At 39.5% G+C, this 24,698-nt stretch overlaps 1 protein-coding gene across 2 annotated transcripts in view; it reads left to right on the top strand.

Annotated features, from left to right (window-relative positions):
* The window catches only part of B3GLCT (beta 3-glucosyltransferase), a gene marked incomplete at its 5' end in the record, with an annotated part of 115,369 nt that extends 92,237 nt beyond the window's left edge, over window positions 1-23,132 (top strand). For both annotated transcript variants that reach the window (XM_079722037.1, XM_079722036.1), the window contains 3 exons: window positions 3,563-3,682; window positions 13,315-13,459; window positions 22,649-23,132. In XM_079722037.1, the coding sequence (XP_079578163.1) occupies window positions 3,563-3,682; window positions 13,315-13,459; window positions 22,649-22,816 (433 nt within the window). In that variant the 3' untranslated portion in view covers window positions 22,817-23,132. The remainder of the gene's footprint in view (window positions 1-3,562; window positions 3,683-13,314; window positions 13,460-22,648) is intronic.
* Window positions 23,133-24,698: the final 1,566 nt, after the last annotated feature.

Genomic DNA, 24,698 nt, shown 5'->3' with positions numbered 1-24,698 from the left:
AGAAGGCACCAGTCTCAGAGAAGTCACTGATTTTAAGGCTGAGGCAAGGAAGATACAAGAAAATATTTGGAACATTCTTTTTTATACCAGAGAGTAAGGAAGTGCTTAGAAAAAAAAGCAAGAAAAGTGCATGTCAAGAGGACACAGAAATGAGCTTGGAAAGGTTCTCTTTGGCAGAATCTGGGACAAGAGCATCAATGTGATTAAGGACAATAATGGATTATCAACCATTAAAATTAGGAATCAGGGAGTTCATGCTTATAATAAAGAAATAAATAGATAAGTAAATGAGGCAGATCAGGCACCATAACAAAATATCACAGACTGGGTGGCTTAAACAACACAAATTTATTTCTCACAGTTTTGGAGGCTGGAAAAGTCCAAGATCAAGGTGCTGGCATGGGAGGTTTCGGAGGCATCTTCTGGTGTGGAGGTGGCCGCCGGCCTGGTGTGTGCTCACGTGACCTCTTCTTTGTGTGCCATGGAGAGAGCGCCCTCTGGTGTCTCTTCTTATAAAGACACTAATTCTGTCACGGCAGGGTCCTACCGTTATGACCTAATTTAACCTTAATTACCTCCTTATAGACCCCATCTCCAAATACGGTCACATCCCGGATTAAGGCTTCAATATATGAATATTTTGGTTGGGGGCATAATTCAGTCCGTAACAGGTGGGCTCTAGCTAGCAGGTTAACGAGGGGTTCTGACTGATAAATGTGGAGTGATGATGGAGCTGGAAAAGTCATCTCTTTGTAACCATCATAGTAAAGATGGATTCAGGCAAGAATCATTAACGGATGCTAAACTCGGGGTGAATTTGGATGAGGACCAGGATATTTGCTGGTTGTTAAAGTGTCTGCCTGGAGACTGAGAAATAGCAAAGGGAAAATTGTAAGTGTCCAGGGGAGACACCAGGCAGCACCGTGTGATCAAAATAGATGCTCCCATTGGAGGACAGGTGGACACCACATGCCAGGCAACATCACTTATATAATACTGCACCTGGGAATGCGTAACCTTGCCTTTATTATGAGGAGACATCAGACGAACCCAAGATGAGGATCAATCTATTAAAAAGGGGTGTGTGTGGGCATTTATTATTTTAAAATACCAATGTCATGAAAGACAAAAAGCTGAGGAACTGTTCCAGATTAAAGGAGAATAAAGTGAATAATAAATAAATGCAGTAAAGGATCCTGGGCTCCATCCTGTATTGAAGGGAAAAATTGCTATAAAGAATGTTATTGGGTCAGTTGATAAAATTGGAAAGTGGGTGTTAGCTTAGATACAAGCACTGTGTCACTGTTCATAGTTCTGGGTTATAATTAAGGCTGCTGTGAACCTTTGTGTACGTGTCTTTGTATAGTCATCTGCTTTCATTTATCTCGGCGAAATACTGAGGAGCAGAATGGTTGGGACATATAATAGGTTGTTAACTTTTTAAGAAACTTGTGTCAGTGGTAGTTTCTGAGGTGGCTGACTTTTCACTGTTCTTAGAATATACACATTGGTGTGTTTGGGGGGAAGGGTCATAATACAGATATGTGTGTGTGTATATGTGTGTGTGTGTATATATATAGAGAGAGGGAAATTGAGTGAGAATGATAAAACACTAAAATGTATTAATACAATTTTGATTGCACTTGAACATTTCCATACTGTTCCTATTCATTTCTGTGCCTCAGGTTGCCTGAAATGGTAACAGATTGTTAAATGAAGTTCTTTTCCTGGTTTGGTAGACAATTCCCTTTGATTGAACTGGAGATCTGCCAGCTTTAGCCACATTTCCAGTTTTTACCAAATATGAAGTATGTAATAGTTGTCAGGCTCAGTTTATGCTTCTTCAGCTTTAACATGATCTTGCAAGTATGGAAACGGTAAATGTTACTAGGAAAAGAAACCCAGATGAGATGTTAAATCCTAGTTATTTTAACCTCAGAAATTGAGGGTTTATGGTTTAATAATTTTACAATATGCAGGAAGAAGGGAAATACTTCTCATTTCTTCACGCATTTGCTAGAAGGGGCTTTGAGCTTTTAGGGAGCTTTTTACCAAGCAAAGGCTGCAATTTCCTTAGAGATCTTTGTTTCTCCATGACCGAATGGTGATTTACTAGGTGTCCACACCCTTCCTTGCTTTCCCCTGCAGAGGTATTTATTAGATGACTTCCTGAATACCGATTCCAAACTAGGAGGCTAGAATGTTTAACTTCTGTGTCAAAAATAGGGTGGTTTTCAAACACTTTCTGGCCACTTAGAAACTGTCACCATTATCAGAGCCCTTGACCTTTAGGCAGATATAAACCTGATCAGTCAACTTGTAGACTCTGAGCACCGCACTTGTAAGAGATTTTTTTTCATACATCAAATTTGTTTTCTTCTCTTTCAGCATCAGCTTTATTAGCTGGGTGTAAGATGCATATAAGCACAGATGGAAAAGACGGCCCTTCCTGTACATCTCAAAGACAGGAAAAATGAGACTCCAGAGCAGCAGTGTTCTAGATGTTAATGTTGCTCTTGAGAAAAGAATTCACGATTAATAATTGAGAGAAATGCTTGATATAGTGAGCTCTTAGAGATGCATGATGCTCATGAATCACAGGCTTGAGAAACATTGAAATTTACTTCACACATAAAAAATATTTAATCCAAAGTCGGCCATGGGAAAACTTTTTTCAGGGCATGCTGATTAATATCATGACGGAAGCTAGGATTTGGTGTGTATGACCTGAGAAGCTCTAAATTAGAAGAAACAGTAGAAGGACTTTACAAGGCATTTGTAAGTGACAGAAGTTCTTAAAACATGGGAAAACTAGCCTTTCTTAACATCAGCCTTTGTCTCCACTTTAAAAAATATATTTATAGATTTTATTTTCCTATGAAATCTTTTTTTCTCATCCTTACAGCAGCCATAGTTGCTGGCATTCTTCTGAGCAGCTCATGGATATTCTCAAGGCCCTTTGCAAGACACACGACAAAGAAGCATAGGGGCCAGAGGTATAAACAAATAGACACAAAAGAGCGTAGATGAGGGAAGCCTCATTTGAGAGCGTGAGCACAGTGGTGCATCATAATCTGAAGGTTTCCTGGAAAGCTCTGCTGCTCACACACTCTCTTCCCTACCTGCTAGCTACCTGCCTGACATGGACCTCATCTATACTTCAAAAGTTCCTTTTTTAGCCATGAAGAATTCTTTAAAATACCAAGTACACCTGAAAAGGTGTGATGATTAGTTCACGCTCAGTGGGAGGGGACGGGCAGAAGTGAGCTAGGACACCTGCCACCCTGCCCACTGAAACGAGGCAGCCACGCCCGGCAGGGGCTTGGTAACACTGCAGAGGAGGCCCTTGTTTCTCTCCTGTTTCCAGTAATGAACAGTGTTCAATTTTTTTTTCTTTTTTAAAAAAAATCTTTCTTCTGTAAGTCTCTTGAATTTCATCTCTAAATGACTTCCATATAGTATTGCATAATATAACCAGTGGGCTGTAAGAAGCATGAAATATTTACTCTGAAAACACATTTGAATTAAGTGATTATCGCTTCTATTCCCTTGGGAATCTTAGCATCTCCAGGCTCCAGCACCTGCTGAGCTGTTACGATGCCAGTGAACCCGTGTTTCTGGGAGAGCGTTACGGCTATGGCCTGGGCACCGGCGGCTACAGCTACGTCACAGGAGGAGGAGGGTAACTATGAGCATGGCTTTCTGCAGATACTCACAACATTACACTTCCGTTTCCAGGATGCAGAGATGGGTCTGTGGCCATGGGATCTATACTGATACGCAAGTGTTCTGTCAGTGGGAGCTGCTACTGTAATAGGAAAGTGAACATTAAAAAGAACCCACAGTGAAGAATATTTTACTCCTTGAAGAGACAGTAACGTATGTCAGGGAACTTGGTAGAAATGTCCCTTTAGTTGTGAGTGCTTCTAGGCAGCCAGTTATTTTGATAGTCTAAATGCAAAAAGTTTTGGATATAGATTTTAATTTCAGAAAATAAGTCATTAGACTTTTTAATTACCCGGTGCTTATAAATCACATTTGGGAAAAGAGTGGTATAGAAGTTTATTTCTTTTTTTTTTTTTTGCAGTACACGGGCCTCTCACTGCTGTGGCCTCTCCCGTTGCGGAGCACAGGCTCCGGACGCGCAGGCTCAGCGGCCATGGCTCACGGACCCAGCCGCTCCGCGGCATGTGGGATCTTCCCAGACTGGGGCACGAACCCTTATCCCCCGCATAGGCAGGCAGACTCTCAACCACTGCACCACCAGGGAAGCCCCTAGAAGTTTAGACTTAAGCAATTAAGTGATATTTCTGTGGGACTTATAGGGTTTAAATAACAGTTAAAAATCAGTGCTTTTATTATTTTTTTTTGTTTTTGCTTTTTTTTGTTTTTCACTTTTTATTGGGAAACAACTTACAGTATTAGAAAAAATTTCAAACTTACAGAAAGTTGCAAGAATTATGCAAAGAACTCCCATATATCCTTTGTCTAGAAGCCCTATTCAAGTTTGGCAATTGTCCCAATAATATTTTTTTTTTCTTCACAATGCTGTGTTAGTTTCTGCTTTATAACAAAGTGAATCAGTTATACATATACATCTGTTTCCATATCCCTTCCCTCTTGCATCTCCCTCCCTCCCACCCTCCCTATCCCACCCCTCCAGGAGGTCACAAAGCACCGAGCTGATCTCCCTGTGCTATGCAGCTGCTTCCCACTAGCTATCTACCTTACGCTTGGTAGTGTATATATGTCCATGCCTCTCTCTCGCTTTGTCACAGCTTACCCTTCCCTCTCCCCATATCCTCAAGTCCATTCACAAGTAGGTCTGTGTCTTTATTCCTGTTTTATCCCTAGGTTCTTCATGACATTTTTTTTCTTAAATTCCATATATATGTGTTAGCATATGGTATTTGTCTTTCTCTTTCTGACTTACTTCACTCTGTATGACAGACTCTAGGTCCATCCACCTCATTACAAATAGCTCAATTTCTTTTCTCTCTATGGCTGAGTAATATTCCATTGTATATATGTGCCACATCTTCTTTATCCATTCATCTGATGATGGACACTTAGGTTGCTTCCATGTCCTGGCTATTGTAAATGAGCTGCAATGAACATTTTGGTACATGTCTCTTTTTGAATTATGGTTTTCTCAGGGTATATGCCCAGTATGGGATTGCTGGGTCATATGGTAGTTCTATTTGTAGTTTTTTAAGGAACCTCCATACAAAATCAGTGCTTTTAAATAAGCATCTGCCTAATCTCTTATGGGGAAAGATTTTTGATTTGATTTATATAAGTAAATCAACTGAGCAGTTAGTCTGTTCTATTATTGCTATAGTGTTTGCTATTGGGGTATTTAGGGAGAGTCTTGTCATCCACTCTAGTAATTTAAATTTATTCAGCAGGTTTTTGTTGAATGTCCACTATGTGCTGAGCCACATTCTAGGCACTGGATTATAGACTTCTGAAGGCTAGGACTTTATATTCTTACTTTGCGATCTCCTACATTAGAACCTGCTGCAGGACTACAGCTGCGGGGTCGTATTCCAGGTGTTCTGGTTTGCTCTGGCCCGTTCAGTGGTGACGGCAGCATTGTTACGGAGGTGACCCCTTCCTAGTGATGACCAGGCCGGGGCAGGAGTACTGATCTTTGTTGATCCAGTGCTAAGGTTGGTCCTCCATTAGCAATAGGAGACAGAGGTCCACAGAGGCCTTTGAGAAGACACTAAAGCTTAAAGCCAAGGCGTATTGAGCTCATCCTCGTGAAAAAAAAAGGTTCCCGCTCTTTGCAGGCTTATGGTGATGCATTCGTTTCCTGGGTGAGGTGCTGGTGCCCATTAAGCCAGAGCTTTCCCCTTTTGTAAAGGGCCCGGTTCTTTGTACCGGGGGTTGTATGTTTTGTAGCAGGAAGGTGTTAATCCTTTGAACCCGGAAGGAACAGCCACAGCCTCCTGGTCTCCCTGCCCGTCATCGTCCTCCGCGCCGCAGTCACACAGCTTCTCTGAAAGCACCTGGTCCTCTCGCTCCCCTGCTCGGGGGCCTGCACTGCCTCCCCGTGGATTTTAGTGCGAACTCTTTCCTACTTTTGTCATCTGACTAGGAGATAATCGTTCAGGTGTCAACCAGAGTCACGTTGATCTGGATCAGGCCTCAATTTTAACCACCTCTTGTTGGCCTAATTCCCAGCCTTCCCGGGTGCCCCTGAGGCCGTGGAGCTAAAGTCTTCAGCGGGTCTTTCCTTCCGCCTTCCCACCCCCAGACCCACTTTGCCCGCTCGCTGCTCCCCCGGGCAGGGCTCCTCCCTGGAAGCACCTAGGCGTCATGTCATCCATCTCTTCAACAGTTTCATAGGTTAATGCGATTTTTATTTTATTTGGATTTTTCTTTGCGTCACCAGGGGAGTGAAGGTCTTTCACATCCTTTTATAACCGCTCGTTGCCGTGAGAATATAAGCCCAGATTCCTCACTGAGGCTTACCAGGCCTCCTGTGATCTTGGCAGATGCTGTCTTACCTTCTTAGCCTCATTTATCTGCACCCTCATCTTAAAAGAATTTGTGCTGAACCTGTTTCAGTTCCTCAGAGGCACTATGTTTTTAACTCCTCCGCTCAGATACGGCGTCTGCTGGTCTGTACACAGCACTCTCCCTCACCCCAGCCTCCTGCCTGTCACCTGGCCAATCCTCCTCCTTCATTTGGACTTGATAGCGCTATCAGTTACTTATTCCCGGAAGCCTCAGCCTAGTCCAGCCCCTGAAATCTGGGTTTGATGCCTTTCTAATATACTTTCATAGCATATTATACAAACCTTTATCATCTAATTGCCTATTTACTTTTCTGTTTTCCACCCAGATTATGAATTATTTGAAGGCAGCACCTGAGTCTCCTTTCCCATTCCATTCCCCCTTCCTAGCATGGGGACTCATTTTTTACAGGATACAAGGGATAAATGAATAAATAGATGCGTGAACACTGGTACTAATCTTTACATGACTAACATTGACCAGTGTAATATTCTGTTCTTAGTAGCACTTTACAAAGATGCAGAAACATTCTTCATGAGATGGTCTTATATCTACCATTGATAAAAGCTGCAGACATAATAGTTTCTCTAATATTACAAGAGACTTTTCTGGTGATCTAGCTTAAGAATCAGCTTTTTTTTATCAGCAAGTCAGGATCAACTAATGGATGGTAAAACCAATTAATGGATCATACCATCATTTAAAAATAATGAAATTCAGAATGGAATAGAATAACAGATATATCACGTACATCACATGTAGTAAGAGTATTATGGTTATGTGATATTTTTCCAGTTTTTATACACCTACACACACATACACAAAACATAAATGGTTACATATGAACTGTGTTTCTTCTTTTCTCACTGTGTTATAGTCAAATAAGTTTTTGAAAACCATTGCCTTAAATCACCCCTCTTAAACCCCACTTATCAGAGCTAACCCAGGAGTGTGGACTCCAGGGATTTATGTGTAGGTACTCTGTATTGTTTGGAAAATGAGACCTTTGTACTATTTGAATCCAAGTGTCCGTTTTCCGCTTTGTTGCTTACTTCTTGAAAGTTTGGGTATTTGGAGGCAATTAGTTCAATAACTATTTTCTTTTTTGAAAATACTTCCTTACATATATTTGGGTAGGAAGCTGTGGTCAGGATGAAGAGGCCCTGGCAGTGTTGCCCAAAGAGACAGCTGTGACCTGTGTTCATCTGCTAGGAGTCCAGGGGGGCAGGCCCGTTTCTGACGATGCAGTTTATCTTCTGTACGTGGTGTGTGTGTGTTTGTTTGTTGCTACGCTGCATGGCTGTTCTTGGTTTGCAGGTATTCCCTTGGGCAAATCCCTGCCTCTCATTACAGTTTTTCTTATTTTTAAACTTAGTATATTGTATATTAAAGGAAGTCATATTATTAGTCTTACAGCCTTTCAACATGTTTTTTATTAACATTCTTTTAATTTTTTTAATTGATGTGTAGTTGATTTACAGTGTTGTGCTAATTTCTGCTGTACAGCAAAGTGACTCAGCTATACACATATATACATTCTCTTTTTATATTCTTTTCCATTATGGTTTATCCCAGGAGACTGGATATAGTTCCTGTGCTATACAGGAGGACCTTGTTGTTTAGCCATTCTAAACGTAAGAGTTTGCATCTGCTAATCCCAAACTCCCAGTCCATCCCTCTCCTTCCCCCCGCCCCCTTGGCAAACACAAGTCTATTCTCTATGTCTGTGAGTCTGTTTCTGTTTTGTAGATAGGTTCATTTGTTCCATATTTTAGATTCCACATATAAGTGATATCATAAGGTATTTGTCTTTTTCTGACTTCACTTAGTATGATAATCTCTAGTTGCATTCATGTTGCTACAAATGGCATTATTGTTTTTTTATGGCTGAGTAGTATTCCATTTTATATATGTACCACATCTTCTTTATCCATTCATCTGTCGATGGACATTTTAGTTGTTTCCCTGTCTTGGCTATTGTGAATAGTGCTGCTATGAACATAGGGGTGCATGTATCTTTTTGAATTATAGTTTTGTCTGGGTATATGCCCAGGAGTAGGACTCCTGGGTCATATGGTAACTCTATCTTTAGGTTTCTGAGGAACCTCCATACTGTTTTCCATAGTGGCTACACCAACTTACATTCACACCAACAGTGCAAGAGGGTTCCCTTTTCTCCACACCCTCTCCAGCATTTGCTATTTGTAGACTTTTTAATGATGGCCATTCCGACCGGTGTGAGGTGGTACCTCATTGTAGTTTTGATTTGCATTTCTCTAATAATTAGTGATGTTGAGCATCTTCTCCTGTGCCTACTGGCCATCTGTATGTCTTCTTTGCAGAAATGTCTATTAAGGTCTTCTGCCCATTTTTCGATTGGGTTGTTTTTCTTGTTGTTGAGTTTTGTGAGCTGTTTGTATATTTTGGAGATTAAGCCCTTGTCGGTTGCATCATTTGCAAATATTTTCTCCCATTCTGTAGGTTGTCTTTTCATTTTTTTTTATGGTTTCCTTTGTCGTGCCAAAGCTTGTAAGTTTGACTAGGTCTCATTTGTTTATTTTTGCTTTTATTTCTATTGCCTTGGGAGACTGACCTAAGAAAACACTGGTGCAATTTATGTCAGAGAATATTTTGCCTATGTTTTCTTCTAGGAGTTTTATGGTGTCATGTCTTATGTTTTAAGTCTTTAAGCCATTTTAAGGTTTGTTTTTTGTGTGTGTGCATGGTGTGAGGGTGTGTTCTAATAACTTCATTGATTTATATGCAGCTGTCCAACTTTCCCAGCACCACTTGCTGAAGAGACTGGGAAACACATTTTCATATGTTTTTCCCATTTTATATTCTTGTCTCCTTTGTTGAAGATTAATTGACTGTAGGTGTGTGGGTTTATTTCTGGGCTCTCTGTTCCATTCCATTGATCCGTATGTCTGTTTTTGTACCAATACCACACTGTTTTGATTACTGTAGCTTTGTAGTAGTGTCTGAAGCCTGGGAGAGTTATACCTCCTGGTTTGTTTTTTCCCCCCCTCAGGATTGCTTTGGCAATTCTGGTTTGTTTTTTTTTTTTGCGGTAGGCGGGCTTCTCACTGTTGTAGCCTCCCCGTTGCAGAGCACAGGCTCTGGATGCGCAGGCTCAGCGGCCATGGCACATGGGCCCAGCCACTGTGCGGCATGTGGGATCTTCCCGGACTGGGGCACGAACCTGTGTCCTCTGCATCAACAGGTGGACTCTCAACCACTGCGCCACCAGGGAGGCCCTTTCTTTCTTTTTTTAATTTTTGCTTTTATGTAAATTTTTGGATTATTCTAGTTCTGTGAAAAATGTCATGGGTAATTTGATAGGGATTTCATTAAATCTGTTGATTGCTTTGGGTAGTATTGCCATTTTAACAAGCATGGGATATCTTTCCATTTCTTTGAATCCTCTTTAACTTCCTTTATTAATGTTTTATAATTCTCAGCATATAAGTCTTTCACCTTCTTGGTCAGGTTTATTCCCAGGTGTTTTATTTTTTTGGTGTGATTTTAAAAGATATTGGTTTTTTTTTTTTTTTTTACATTCCCTTCCTGATATTTCATTGTTAGTGTAAAGAAATGCAACCAATTTCTGAATGTTAATCTTGTATCCTGCTACTTTGCTGAATTCATTTATTAGACCTAGCTGTATTTGTGTGGAGTCTATGGTATCATGTCCTTTGCATATAGTGACAATTTTACCTCTTCCCTTCCAATTTGGATACCTTTTATTTATTTTTCTTGTCTGATAGCTGTGGCTGGGACTTCCAATACTATGTTGAATAGAAGTGGTGAGAGTGGACATCCTTGTCTTGTTCCAGATTTTAGCAGGAAGGCTTTCAGCTTTTCACTGTTGAGTATTATATTGGCTGTGGGTTTGTCATAAATGGCCTTTATTATGTTGAGATATGTTCCCTCTATACCCACTTTGGTAAGAGCTTTTATCATGAATGGATGTTGAATTTTGTCAAATGCTTTTTCTGCATCTAGTGAGATATCATGTGGTTTTTTACTTTTCTTTTGTTTATGTGGTGTATTACATTGATTAATTTGCATGTGTTGAACCATCCTTGTGAACTTGGGATGAATCCCACTTGGTCATGGTGTATGATCTTTTTTATGTGTTGTTGGATTCAGTTTGCTAACATTTTGTTGAGAATTTTTGCATCTATATTCATCAAAGATACTGGCCTGTAATTTTCTTTTCTGGTGCTGTCTGTCTGGTTTTGGTATCAGGGTGATGGTGGCTTCATAGAATGTTTTTGGGAGTGTTCTCGCCTCTGCAATCTTTTGGAAGAGTTTGAGAAGGATCAGTTTAAGTTATTTGCGTGTTTTGTAGAATTTGCCTGTGACACTATCTTGTCCTGGACTTTTGTTTGTAGGGAGTTTTTTAAAATTTTTTATTACAGATTCTATTTCACTTCTAGTGATGGGTCTGTTCGAATTATCTATTTCTTCTTGCTTCAGTTTTGGTGGGCTGTATGTTTCTAGAAAGTTGTCCATTTCTTCTAGGTTGTCAAATTTGTTGGCATATAATTGTTCATAGTATTCCCTTATGGTTTTTTGTATTTCTGTGGTATCGGTTGAGATGGCTCCCTTTTCATTTCTTTTTATTTGGTTTCTGTCTCTTTTCTTCTTGGTGAGCCTGACCAGAGGTTTGTCAATTTTGTTTACCCTTTCAAAGAACCAGCTCTTGGTTTTATTGATCAACATCTTTTTAATATTTAAAAGTTGGCAGAACAGACATACTGTGCTGTAACTGGTAATTTTTCTTTTGGGGGGTGGGGGGGTGGGTAGAGCAGGCCAAAATGAAAGGCTTTCTTTTTCGTTCTACTGGATGCTGGCAGAAGAGAAGCATTTTTATTCAAACAGGGTTTAAGAGGACGAGATGCCCACTGTGATTGGGACAATTAGTTACCTATGAAACTTTCCTTGACAGGGCATCAGGCAGACACTTTAAGGGAAATGTCTGTTTATGGTGAACCCATGTCCCCTCACACAGGCTCTTTCCTGGGATTGGTCAGTAGAGCAGGAATTTGGCTCAGCACGTAGGTGTGAGGCCCTGAGTCCCTGATGGGCACTAGATTTTTAAGAGAGAGGCAGTTTACGGTGAGTTTTCAGACTTGCAGTTTTCCCTGTTATATAGCTCATAGGCACTTTTTTTTTTTCTTCTTGTACGGTCATATTTCCTTGTATCACCTTAAGTAAAGAGCTTCCTTTTCCTCCTGTTTGGTCATATTCCATCCAGTCTTCTGACATCTCAGCACGGGCAGGGAGTGACTTCCGTGTCGCTGCATCACCAGCCGTGGTCACTGGTGTTAGTTATATGGCACTGAACTGAGCCCAGCTGAGCAGGAATCGACATGCTTGCGTCAGGGATCGTGCTCAAATGCTCTGTCCTCTCTCCTTCCCGACTAGACTGATTCATAGAACTCTCCCTCCCTGGGGAAGAGCTTTGCAAAGGCAGCTTTGTTCTCACTTGTTGGATCATTAGACTTTTACTAAGGGCTTACTGTATGTGAGACCCTGTATTTGGCTACGGGAATATATGGATAAATTTTAGATAGTTTTGCCTTCAAGAAAGTTGTTGCTTGTTGGGAATGAACTTGTGAACCATATCAGCCCTATCAGCTATTGGGTTATTCATGATATGAGAAGATCCATTACTACTCTAGGACCAGAAGGGAAAGCAGAAACCAATCTATATTTTTTAAAAGAGGAGAATTTATTGCAGGAACTTGGTACAAATGTATTGGAAAGGGCCAGAGGAATAAGGGGGAGCAGGTGTCTTTACCCAGAGCTCAGTAACTATAGGAAGCTCTGTTGCCTCTGAGGCTGAAGGAGCAAAGGGTGCTGGTTTCTGGGGCCTATTGGTGCGGGTTGCTGTGGCCGCTGCTACTGTCGGGTTAACAGCACTGCATCTGGGGCAGACCTGGGACGGGCTCCAGGTCACCGCTGCTTTGGGACCATCACCGACGCTCTGCCATCCCATGCCGGCTGTGCTGGAGCCTGTGGCTACCCACGCCCCATCACCTGCCTCTGCCACAGAGGCCACCAGAGCCAGAAGCAGATGGCCTCCCCCAGTACTGGCCCCTTTATCGTCAGGACGAAGCCAGGACCCATCTGGCCAGGGAGTCTGGAAAATATTGTAGAGTTTCTAGCCTCCTGCAATGCTGAGGAGAGCACAGAAAGGTGGGGATGGCTGTGAGTTCCACCAGAAAGTACCCAATGTATCTGGTCAAGCAGTGTCTTAGCACTATTTGAGGCAAATCAATCTCTTTCTCCCTCTCTCTTTTTTCCCCTTTCTCGAAATTACCTTAAGGAAGCTTTGGTGGACTGGAATCACTTGGACCATGCATGGATTTTTTCAATTAGATTTGATGTCATTGTCAGTCATCACCTGTGTAACTGAGGTACCTAGTATTTCTGGGCCCATCTACCTGCTGGGAATGTTGGCGGATTTTGTTACTGATCTCATCGAGTGTGTAAACTTAAGAACTATTCTAATTTTCCAGTGACATACTAGAAAAAGAACACTGCCAAGTGTTAGTGTATAGGATATATATAAAGAAATAAAATTGCCTGATAGGCAAACATATTAAAAGTGCTTTTCCTTTCATAGAAACACAGAAACATCTTCCTCAGAATAACAAATATAAAACACTGCTGATGTCAACATCTTTATCAGAAATGTGGCTCTGAACTCTGTTTCCTTATACAGATTCCTGGTTGTGGAGCTAACCGCCCTTCTCTGTCTGCTCTGGCTTCCCCCAGGATGGTCTTCAGCAGAGAGGCAATCAAGAGACTTCTCGCCAGCAAGTGTCGCTGCTACAGCAATGACGCTCCAGATGATATGGTCCTGGGGATGTGCTTTAGTGGGTTAGGAGTCCCTGTGACACACAGCCCTCTCTTCCATCAGGTGAGAAAAATGTTTTTATTCCTACCTCAGAGGGAGAGAGTGGGGTTTCTTCTCACTTGAAGGTACTACTGCTTTCCCTTCACCTATTCTTCTGGAAACAGTCTTAAGAACTGTGTGGACAGGCTCCAGGGGGAAATCCTTAACAGACCTCTTTGTCCAGAGGGTTGATGCTGTACCAGGTACAGCATGAAGATGGAACACAGAAACATCTAGAAAATGAAATGGGGTTTGACCAGCATCCTTGCAGGCTCAGGTAAAAGCTGTTCTTTTTTTTTTTCTTTGAGTTAAAAAAAAAATTGATGGTATTTAAAAATTATCAGATGCTATTTAAAAATATACAGGACTGACCTAACGTTGTCCCGCTAGCCACCAAGTGTTTGCAGTTCTACACTGTCCTCAGTCCTTACACTGTCTATTGGGCTTTCTCCCCTTTGGTTGCTATTAAACTGACAGGCTAAACTTAATTAAATTTCAGTATAATATCTCAATAAGCATATACTCTGGGGGTTATAGAAGAGATGAGATGATGTTTACCAGGGGTGGTTGGTGCTAATAGTTTCACCATCCTGCAGTGTGGGGTAAGAGGGGAATCCTTTTGCAACCTTTTTAGTAGTTTCTTTTTTGAAGAATTGGGTTAGTGAGTATTCTGATCAGTGACTATTCTGATGCTGTAAGAATAATAGCAGATATATTTGCACTAAAAATAACCAGAGCCCACATTCACTTAATGCTCTCCTTTAAGAAATCCAAAGCTTTTTGAAATTTGAATGCATAGGTATTTTAAGTGCCCTCCCTTACATTGAAAATATAGTCTTCATGCTTTATTTAGTAACCAGTAGCAAGCGCTATCATAGCCATGTAGAGAATTGGGCATGACAGAAATAGCACTATAGGGGATCACTTGAACAAGGCAAAGAAAGTGCTTGCATTACCAGGAAAGGCAGAATCCATTTCTGCATTCTTGAGGACTGCAAGGAAAGATAAAGATAGACCTTTATAAGAGGAAATGTATGAGAAACCTCCCTCCTGGTACTAGTCAGAAGGTACTTTGCCATGTTTTAAAACCTTGAGCCTATGTGTGGTATTACAGGACTTAGAAAAGCAAGTTATTCTCTCTTGCCCTCTCTCTCCCTGTATCTCATAATGTTTCACTCACAGAAAGGAAGGGTAATTAAAACTGTTGGTGTATAAGGGAAATAATTTATCACTGTTACTATCATAGTCTTAGGTTTTTATTTATTTTATTATTTATTTATTTATGGCTGAGTTGGCTCTTCGTTGTTGCGCGCGGGCTTTCTCTAGTTGCGGCGAGCAGCGGCTACTCTTCGTTGCAGTGTGCGGGCCTCTCATCGCAGTGGCTTTTCTTGTTGAAGAGCACGGGCTCTAGGCCTGTGGGCTTCAGCAGTTGTGGCGCATGGGCTTAGTTGCTCCGCGGCATGTGGGATCTTTCCAGGCCAGGGCTCGAACCCGTCTCCCCTGTGTTGGCAGGTGGATTCTTAACCACTGCACCAAGCAGCCTTTTTCACTTAGGGAAGAATACGTTACTAAATGAAATGATAAGGAGAAAAGAAAGAAGGAAAATAATCCTTATGTAAAATCCTTTGAAGATAATTTATATTTTTTTTAATTGTTGTTTCCCATACTTTAAAACTCTTGATTTCTCTAATTCACATAATAAATTTAAAACCTTTCCAAAGTCATAAAGTATGCTCAGAATGTATCCTCCCCAACAGACACTGCTTTATCTTCTAATTCTTAAGCCTCGTTGAAGAGTTTGCTCTGATTTGGACATTACTTTCCATTTGTAATGTTTGAACACTGGTCCAAACAGTGTATTTGTTCATATTGAGAAAGAGATAAAATCTAGGATTCCTGGTAAGTTAGAGCAGGCATTTGGAAACAAGCTCAGATACAAAGTTGCCTGGGCCACATTTCTTCTCCTTTTAGTCAGGGAAGGTTATTGTGAGATCACAGGTTCAGAAGGAAGCCTCAAGGAATGTCTAGTATATCCCTCTGTTCAAAACAAAGTATCTAGCACATGTGGTTTTCTGCTCTTCCAAAATTATATGCTACTAATGGGTATGGCAGTGTGCAATGGTCAGTGAATCCTCTGCACAAAATTGTCAAAATAACTATTTCAGGAATCTGGAAGTCAATCAAAAAGCACTGAGAAGCATTAATTCCTGAAAAACTACTGTAGTTCTGGGTAAGAGCAACAGAGTCTGAGGCCTTTCTGCCTGAAATCCCCACACGCTACCCACCTTCCATCCCAGCTTGGTTGGGGAGAGCAGCAGTAGTTCACCAGTATGGGCCTGGTTGGAAAAAACAACAGGTTTGCTGTCAGAGGGGGTGGACTTGATTTGTGGGAGAGATGAAAACCCACAGGTATGTCAGCTAAAATTGTCAAATTTGGGTAGGAAACAAACAAAAACCTGCATCTTCACTGGTCCGAGGTTGCAGTCTCAGTTACAGTGAAGGGATTATTGGTCAGAAGTTTAATACCTAATACCCTGGAAATAAGAGAGCATAGCAGGGCTAGAGAAGCTGGCCACAATTCTCTGGCCCACTGGGAAACTATGTGCATGCACATGGGACAGTGGATGAAAGTAATTAACAAGCCAAGGCATGTTTGAAAACCCACTGAAGCTTTGAATGTCCTTTCCAATCCACACACGGATTGAAGCTTTATGGGCTTGAGACGTTTGAGCACAATCTCTGCCTATATTATAAACTAACTACTAAGTTATTCAGGCACAGGAGTGACTTCTAGAAAGTCATCCTAAAGAATAAAAGTAAGAACTAAAACTTGGAAAACCAGCAGCCACACACTCTAGGGAGAAAGATTCCACAGTGTAAGTTCAGGCAGATTAGTTTTTAAAAAGGAGTGGTAAACAGATTTGTGAGTTGCTATAATACATTATTTAAAAATAACCAGTTTCCAGTCAATTACTATGAAACATGCAAAGCAACACTGAACTCAGGGAAAAAATGTAGTCAACGGAAATGGACTCCGATCAACAGAAATGGACTCTGAATGGGACCAGATGTTGGGTTTGACAGACAAAGACTTCAAAGCAGCTAATAATAATAAAAAAAAAAACTATATTCACAGAATTAAAGGAAACTGTAGTCAAAGGAAAATATGATTACATTAACTCAACAAATGGCAAGTCTTAATAGAACAATAGAAACTATGATAAAGAACCAAATGAAAATTCTATAGTTGTAAAACCCAATAAAAGAAATGAGAAATTATCTAAATGGACATAACAGTAGATTTGAGATGGCAAAAGAAACAATCAGTACATTTGAAGGCCGATCAATAGAAATTACCTAATCCAAAGAACAGAAAAAAGACTGAAGAAAAATGAACACAGCCTCAAAGACAAGTGGTAAAACAAAGTATACCAACATACATTTAATGGGGGTCCTTTTTAAAAAGAGAAGGGAGAAAGAAAGGGACAAAGACAATACAATTTTTTTGAAGAAATACATTTTCTCAAAAATGTAATGAGAAACAATCTATTGATCTGAGAAACTCAACAAGGCCCAAGTAGGATTATCAGGAAAAGAATCACACATGAACATGTTATAGTCAAATCATTGAAAAACAATGACAAAGGGAAAATCTTAAAAGCAACAAAAAACGTAATGAAAATGGAAATTAAAATGTTACTGGCTGATTTCTCATTCGAAATAAGAGGCCTGAAGGCAGAAAGAAAAAAAGAAAGTTAACCAGAAATTCTATATCCAGTAAAACTATCCTTCCCAAATGGAAGTGGAATAAAGACATTCCCAGATAAACAAAAAGTGAGAGAATTCTTTGCTAACAGACCTTCCCTTAAAAAAACTAAAGAAAATTCTTTGGGCTGAAAGAAAATGGCACCATGTGGTACCTGGAATATATAGGAAGGAATTAAGTACACTGGAAAGACTATGTATATACATGTTTGTGTGTATATACATATGTGTGTATATAAGAGGAAAACGTGTCTGTGTATGAACATAAAATATATGGATGTGTATATATACATACAGATATTTTTCTCCTAATTTCTTTCACAAGATTGTTTAAAACAATATAACTATATTGTTGACTTTATAACATAGATAAATGCAATATATATGATGACAGTAGAACAAAGGCAGGGGAAAGAAGTGGAGCTTTATTGGGGCAAGGTTAATTTTGTTGGAGTTAAGTCAGTATTAACCAATAAGTTAAAGATACATGTTATCCCTAGAGAAACCTTTAAGAAACTAACTTTTTTGATGTTTTAGCTATATTTTTAAGAGACTTAAATGTACACTAAGAGATTTTAACAAAAAAGGGCAATAAAGGAGGAACAGATGGACAAAAAAAAATGTATTAAAAAATGGCATATACACTACAGAAAAACTGTAGAGTTTGCTCAAAAAATTAAATATAGCACCATATGTTGCAGCAATACCACATCCTGGTATATAGCAAAAGGAAATAAAAACAAGGTATCAAAAAAAACCAAAACAAAAACAATAGTATATAAAATGGCAAATGGCTGATGAAAATACAGCTATATCAAGTATTACATAAATATGAATGGACTAATAAATACCTCAGTCAAAGGGCAGAGATTATCAGACTGGATAAAAAGCATGATTTGTTTATATGTTGTCTATAAGAGTCAAGTATACTTTAGATTCATAGACACAAACAGATTGAATATAAAAGGAAAAGATATACCATGCAAACAGTTGATCATAGAGAGGAATGTAAATTGGTGCAGCCACTATGGAGGACAATATGGAGGTTCCTTAAAAAACTAAAAATAGAGTTACCATATGATCCTGCAATCCCACTCCTGGGCATATATCCAGAGAAATCCATAATTTGAAAAGATACATGCACCTGAACGTTCACTGCAGCACTATTTACAATAGCCAAGACAGGGAAGCAACCTAAATGTCCATCAACAGAGGAATGGATAAAGAAGATGTGATATATATACACAATGGAATATTACTCAGCCACAGAAAAGAATGAAATAATGCCATTTGCAGCAACATGGATGGACCTAGAGGTTATCATATTAAGTAAAGTAAGTCCGATAAAGACAAAAATCATATGACACTATTTGTATGTGGAATCTAAAAAATGATATAAATGAACTTATTTACAAAACAGAAATAGACTCTTAGACATAGTTACCAAAAGAGATAGTGGGGGTTGGGGGATAAATTAGGAGTTTATCTATTTTATATATAGTAGCATGTATATGTAAACAACAAGGACCTATTGTATGTAGCTCAGGGAACTATATTCAATATCTTGTAATCTATAATGGAAGGAATATATATATATAATATATATATTTTATATATATATTCAGATTTTATATATATGTATATAAAATATGAATCACTTTGCTATACACCTGAAACTAACACAACATTGTAAATTAACTATACTTCAATTTTAAAATTTAAATAAAAAAGATATACCGTGCAAACAGTTCATCACAGAGAGCTTGAGTGGCTATAGTAATATTAAAAACAATAGATTTTAAGAACAGAAATATTACTAGACAGAAAATAGGCCATTTCATGACAAAGGTCAATACATCATGAGAATAAAACAATTATAAATGTGTATATACAGCTAATAACAGATCTTCAAATTACATGAAACATAAATAGACAGAATTGAAAAGAGAAAGAGACAAGTATTAACTACGACGTGACCTGTCACATATAAAGTATTTCACCGACAACAACAGAATGAACATTCTTTTCAAATGTATACAGAACATTCTCCAGGATAGGCCATATGCTAAGTCATAAAACAAGACTCACCTCCCAGAACAATGGAATGAAATTAGAAATCGAGAAAAAAATTGGGGAAATTCCCCCAATATTTGGAAATTAAACAACACACTTTAAAATAACCCATGGGTCAAAAAAGAAATCATAAGGAAAATTAGAAAATACCTTCAATGGAATGAAAAAACACAACATATCAAAAACTTTGAGTGGAGCTATATAGTGGTTAGAAGGAAATTTACAGTTTTAAACATGTTAGAAAGGAATAAAGGTATTAAATCAATAATCTAAGTTTCTACATTGAGAAGCAAAAGAATATCAAATCTGAACTATGTGGAATAAAAGAAATACTAAAGATCAGAGCACAAATCAGTGAAATAGAAAACAGAAAAATAGAGAAAATCAATTAAGCCAAAAATGAGCTCTAATTTGGTAAACCTTTAGCTAGCTTGACCAAGAGAAAGAGAGGACAAAAATTGCCAAAATCAGAAATGAAGGAGGGGTATCATTATACCCTACCACAATTATGCCAACAAATTAGACAATTTAAATGAAATGGAGATAGACGTTTCTCCAAAATAGACATACAGATTGCCAACAAACACATGAAAAGAGGCTCAACGTCACTAATCATTAGAGAAATGCAAATCAAAACCACAGTGAGGTATCACCTCACACCCGTCAGAATGGCCATCATCAAAAAATTTACAAACAATAAATGCTGGAGAGGGTGTGGAGAAAAGGGAACCCTCTTGCACTGTTAGTGGGAATGTAAATAGATACAGCCACTATGGAGAACAGTATGGAGGTTCCTTAAAAAACTGAAAATAGAACTACCATATGACCCAGCAATCCCACTACTGGGCATATACCCTGAGAAAACCATAATTCAAAAAGAGACGTGTACCACAGTGTTCACTGCAGCACTATTTACAATAGCCAGGACGTGGAAGCAACCTAAATGTCCATCAACAGACGAATGGATAAAGAAGATGTGGCACATATATACAATGGAATGTTACTCAGCCATAAAAAGAAACGAAATTGAGTTATTTGTAGTGAGGTGGATGGACCTAGAGTCTGTCATACAGAGTGAAGTAAGTCAGAAAAAGAAAACAAATACCGTATGCTAATGCACATATATGGAATCTAAAAAAACGGTACTGATGAACCTAGCAGCAGGGCAGGAATAAAGACGCAGATGTAGAGAACAGACTTGAGGACACAGGAGGGTAAGGGTAAGCTGGGACGAAGTGAGAGAGTAGCACTAACATATACACTACCAAATGTAAAATGGATGGCTAGTGGGAAGCTGCTCCATAGCACAGGGAGATCAGCTCGGTGCTTTGGGACCACCTAGAGGGGTGGGATAAGGAGAGTGAGAGGGAGGCTCAAAAGGGAGGGGGTATGGGGACATATGTATATGTAGAGCTGATTCACTTTGTTATATAGCAGAAACTAACACACCATTGTAAAGCAATTATACTCCAATAAAGATGCTAAAAAAATTTTTTTAAATAATGAAGAATTGAAAAATAAATAAATAAATGAAATGGAGAAATTTCTAGATTACACTTTTTTTTTTTTTTTTTTTTTTTTTATGCGGTACGCGGGCCTTTCACTGTTGTGGCCTCTCCCGTTGCGGAGCACAGGCTCCGGATGCGCAGGCTCAGCGGCCATGGCTCACGGGCCTATCTGCTCCGCAGCATGTGGGATCTTCCCAGACCGGGGCACGAACCCGCGTCCCCTGCATTGGCAGGTGGACTCTCAACCACTGCACCACCAGGGAAGCCCAGATTACACTTTTTAAGCAGGGCTATTTCTCAAGAAGAAATAGAAAATGTATTTAAACTTATATACATTGATGAAGTTGAATTAGAGAAGCAAGAATGCTTCCTAACTCAGTTTATGAGGCCAACATTAACCTAAAATGTCAGAGATGTACATTGTATCCCTAGAGCAAGCACTAAGAAAATCACTAAAAAAAAAAAAAAAAGCTAAAAAGTTAACAAATTAAAATGGTACATTACAGAAGTAAAGGACAGGCCAGTGTTACTCTTGAACATAGATGCAAAAATCCGTAATAAAATATTAGCAAACTGAGTCCAGCAATATATTAAAATTGTTGCTTGTTTTTCACACTTAAAAATGAACTGTTGGAGATACAAATAGATGTTAACACAGGAAAAAATAAATCCATAATATTTTTGCCTTTATTAATGCAGATTCCAGAAGTGATTAATTGCCTCTCAGGACTCACCTCTCCAAGTGAAGAGCTGGATTATTAAGCATTAGAATGTGCTAATCATTTCTGATAAATGAGGTCATGGAAAAGAACAAGACAAAACTAGAAGAGTAAAATGCATAGAGAGAGGCATCTGTGATGCTGAGAAGTCTATAATCAACCTCTGTGCCCAAAATGCCAAAAGGGAATCCCGGACAGGCAGGGTCAGTGTGAGGAACGAGGAGGACCTGGGAGCTGAGGCGGAGCAGGGTGGGAGGCTGTGCACGCGGAAGGAGCGCTGGCTTAGACTGCAGGCGAGGCACAGAGACTGGGCACAACGTAAACCTCCTTAATCTGTGAAGATCACAGCACACCGAACAGTGTAACAAATGGAGATGGACTGTATTGTAGACACACTTTTTTTTTTTTTTTTTTTTTTACAGCTGTACTGAGGTATGATTTATATACCATACACAATTCACACACGGTAATGGTGTGAAGGGTACTTTGAAAAATTTTAGCAAATTTCCAGAGCTAGGCAACCACAAACCCGGTTTTAAAACACTAGGATCATGCCCCCCAAATTCCCTTGCGTGAATCTGCACTCATTCCCCAGCCCCATTCGCAGACCCAGGACACCACTGATTTGCTTTGTCTCCACGGTGTTTCCTTTACTAGGCTTTCCCTACTCTGAAAGACATATGCCTAATTCCAAGTTAGAGCAGCGGACAGGCAGTGGGAACGCCCCAAATTCCTTGCCCCACCTCGCCACACAACCACGTATGGCCAGAGTTTCTTTAGTTTCTTTAGACCTGGGAAATAAGTTTTTCTGCCTTTCTGCAGAAGTCATAATAGTAACTTAAATGACTTACCAAGGAAAACTTTTCACATTTATTACCACGGTTGAGGAATATCCCAGAGGCATGACTGTGGAACCTAGAAGCAAAAAGCGATGCATTTGGGATACGAAAGTAACTGGAGATGCAGAAACAAAGAGCCTACACTTAGAGGGAAGATATTAGTGGAAAAGATTTTCCTTCTTGCTTTTAGATTCCCATAACCAACATCAGATATTGAAGGAGAGCAATCGTTTCATGCATTTAAATGCTATTCTGAAGCAAAACTGTTTTCGATGAGTGAGAGAGTGGGATTCTCTCTTCTTCCTGCAGGCTCGGCCTGTGGATTACCCTAAGGACTACCTGTCTCACCAAGTTCCCATATCGTTCCACAAGCACTGGAACATCGATCCCGTGAAGGTCTATTTCACATGGTTGGCACCCAGTGAGGAAGACAGAGCCAGGCAGGAGACACGAAAAGGCTTTAAAGAAGAGTTATAAAGCATGGTGGCCTGTGGGCACAGGCAGGACACAGCAGCAGAGACTGGCATTGTCCTGCTGTGCTGGATCACACTGCTTACGTGCGACATGCAGCATCGGAAGCTTCCTGACTTTAGGTGGACATTATTATACGGTAATTTTTGAGTTGAGGGTGGGGAAGGAGCCATAGGGAAAACAGATTTTTGTTTTCTGGGAAAGATCACTTGCTTTAGCATTATGCAGTTATTGTAATACACAATGATTACTGTGTATTTTTCAAGCTGTGAAACAGCAGCTTTATTTCTGTCATGGAAAAATAAATGGTACCAGAATTTTCCTTCCTGTCCTGTCTCTTCATTATAATGAAAGTTTCAGCTGGGCATGAGTCTGGAGAGACGTGACTGTCTGTTATTATATACATAAAATAAAGAAGAGGGAAGGTCTCTTGATCTGGATATTACAGTGGGGTGAACTTTTTAACCGTTTTATTGATGTTCGAAATTATTTCCTGGTAACTCAGTAGGAAGACTGCTGTATTAAGGATCATTCATAAACCATCATAAAAGTCTAGTGATGAAAAATCCCCTGTAGTCTATAATCCAGGTTGTTATGTTTTATCTATTTTTCTGTTTGTACCTCATAAAAAGAGAATAATAAGTCTTCTGAGAGAGTTTCTCCTTCTTTAGAGGTTCATCTGTGTTCTATTTCTCCCTGAAGCCCTATCTTTACGACCTACTTGTAACACACAAGTGTAGTGGCTGCTGCCAGAAGATAATGTTCTCAATATTTAAAAAAAAAAAAAAAAAGTCGTATTTTATTCAAGTCACTGAGCTCTGAGTCTCAGGAAGTGAATTAAATTAATTGTACCTGGTGTTTTACTCTTATTTTTATTTGTATGTTAATGTAATGACTCTCTCCAGACTCAGAATAGACCCCCCAGTGTAAGGGAGGACCGCATGGTGATTTGGCAACTTCCCAGGGTTCTTAAACAATGAAATCTGCAGACAGTATTTTGAAACAGCTCTAATTTCCAAATCATACCTTTAATATACAGTAACTTAATATATTATTAATTTTAAAGCATATACTGTATTTAACATTTTAACTATATAATTCAGTTTTCCAGAGGTATTTGCATAAAATTTGATTTTGATATGTCTTAAACTAGTTTTGGTATAGTAAAATACTTTCCTCTTTTTTTTAAATAAAAATTGTTATTCATTAATTTTGCCTGTAATGTTTTTATATCCAAGCACAGGGTTTTAAAGCCATGCCACCAAAAGTATCCATGCGTGTGTTTTTTAACAATACATTTTTTTTGTAGCTTGTATATAACTGATTTCCAAAATGATGCAATAGTATTCACCCTTTTTCCAAACTAGCAAATACCAGGACTGTTGTGTTTTCAGTGATAACTGAATAATACACTGGTTTCATTTCTGTGAGGGTGGATTTTGTGGTCTGTCCAAGGAGTGGATCCGGGATGATCAGCTGGATGAGAAGCACCCGAAGAATTTACAGATCTGGCCAAGCTACTGCTGGTGACATCAGTACTGCTGTCACAGCTGGGATTCCCGTCACTGTTAGTCACCTTCACGTCATGTGTAATCGTGCTCCTGGAGGGCCCGGCTGCCTAACCCAGGGGAGAAGAGCCTCCAGTTCCTGTTCTTGCCTAACACTGTCACACTCAGAAAAAAAGTGTCATTTCATAGGACTGTCCTGGCGTCTGTACAGGAAGACCCACATCATCACGCCTTCCCTGTGTTATGACGATCAGTGCCTTCTACTGATACCGGAGCACCTTCTCTGGTACTTTTAGGTGTTCGTTATGTTTACTTTTTGGAAGGATGTAAGCCTAACCACAAGTAAAAGACCTTTGCCTGAATTTCTCATTTCTCAGATT

This window comes from Hyperoodon ampullatus (assembly GCF_949752795.1).
Source record: "Hyperoodon ampullatus genome assembly, chromosome: 16".
NCBI classification, from domain to species: domain Eukaryota; kingdom Metazoa; phylum Chordata; class Mammalia; order Artiodactyla; family Ziphiidae; genus Hyperoodon; species Hyperoodon ampullatus.
The sequence above is the reverse complement of the archived record's forward strand: the minus strand, read 5'-3'. Positions and strand labels throughout refer to the sequence as shown.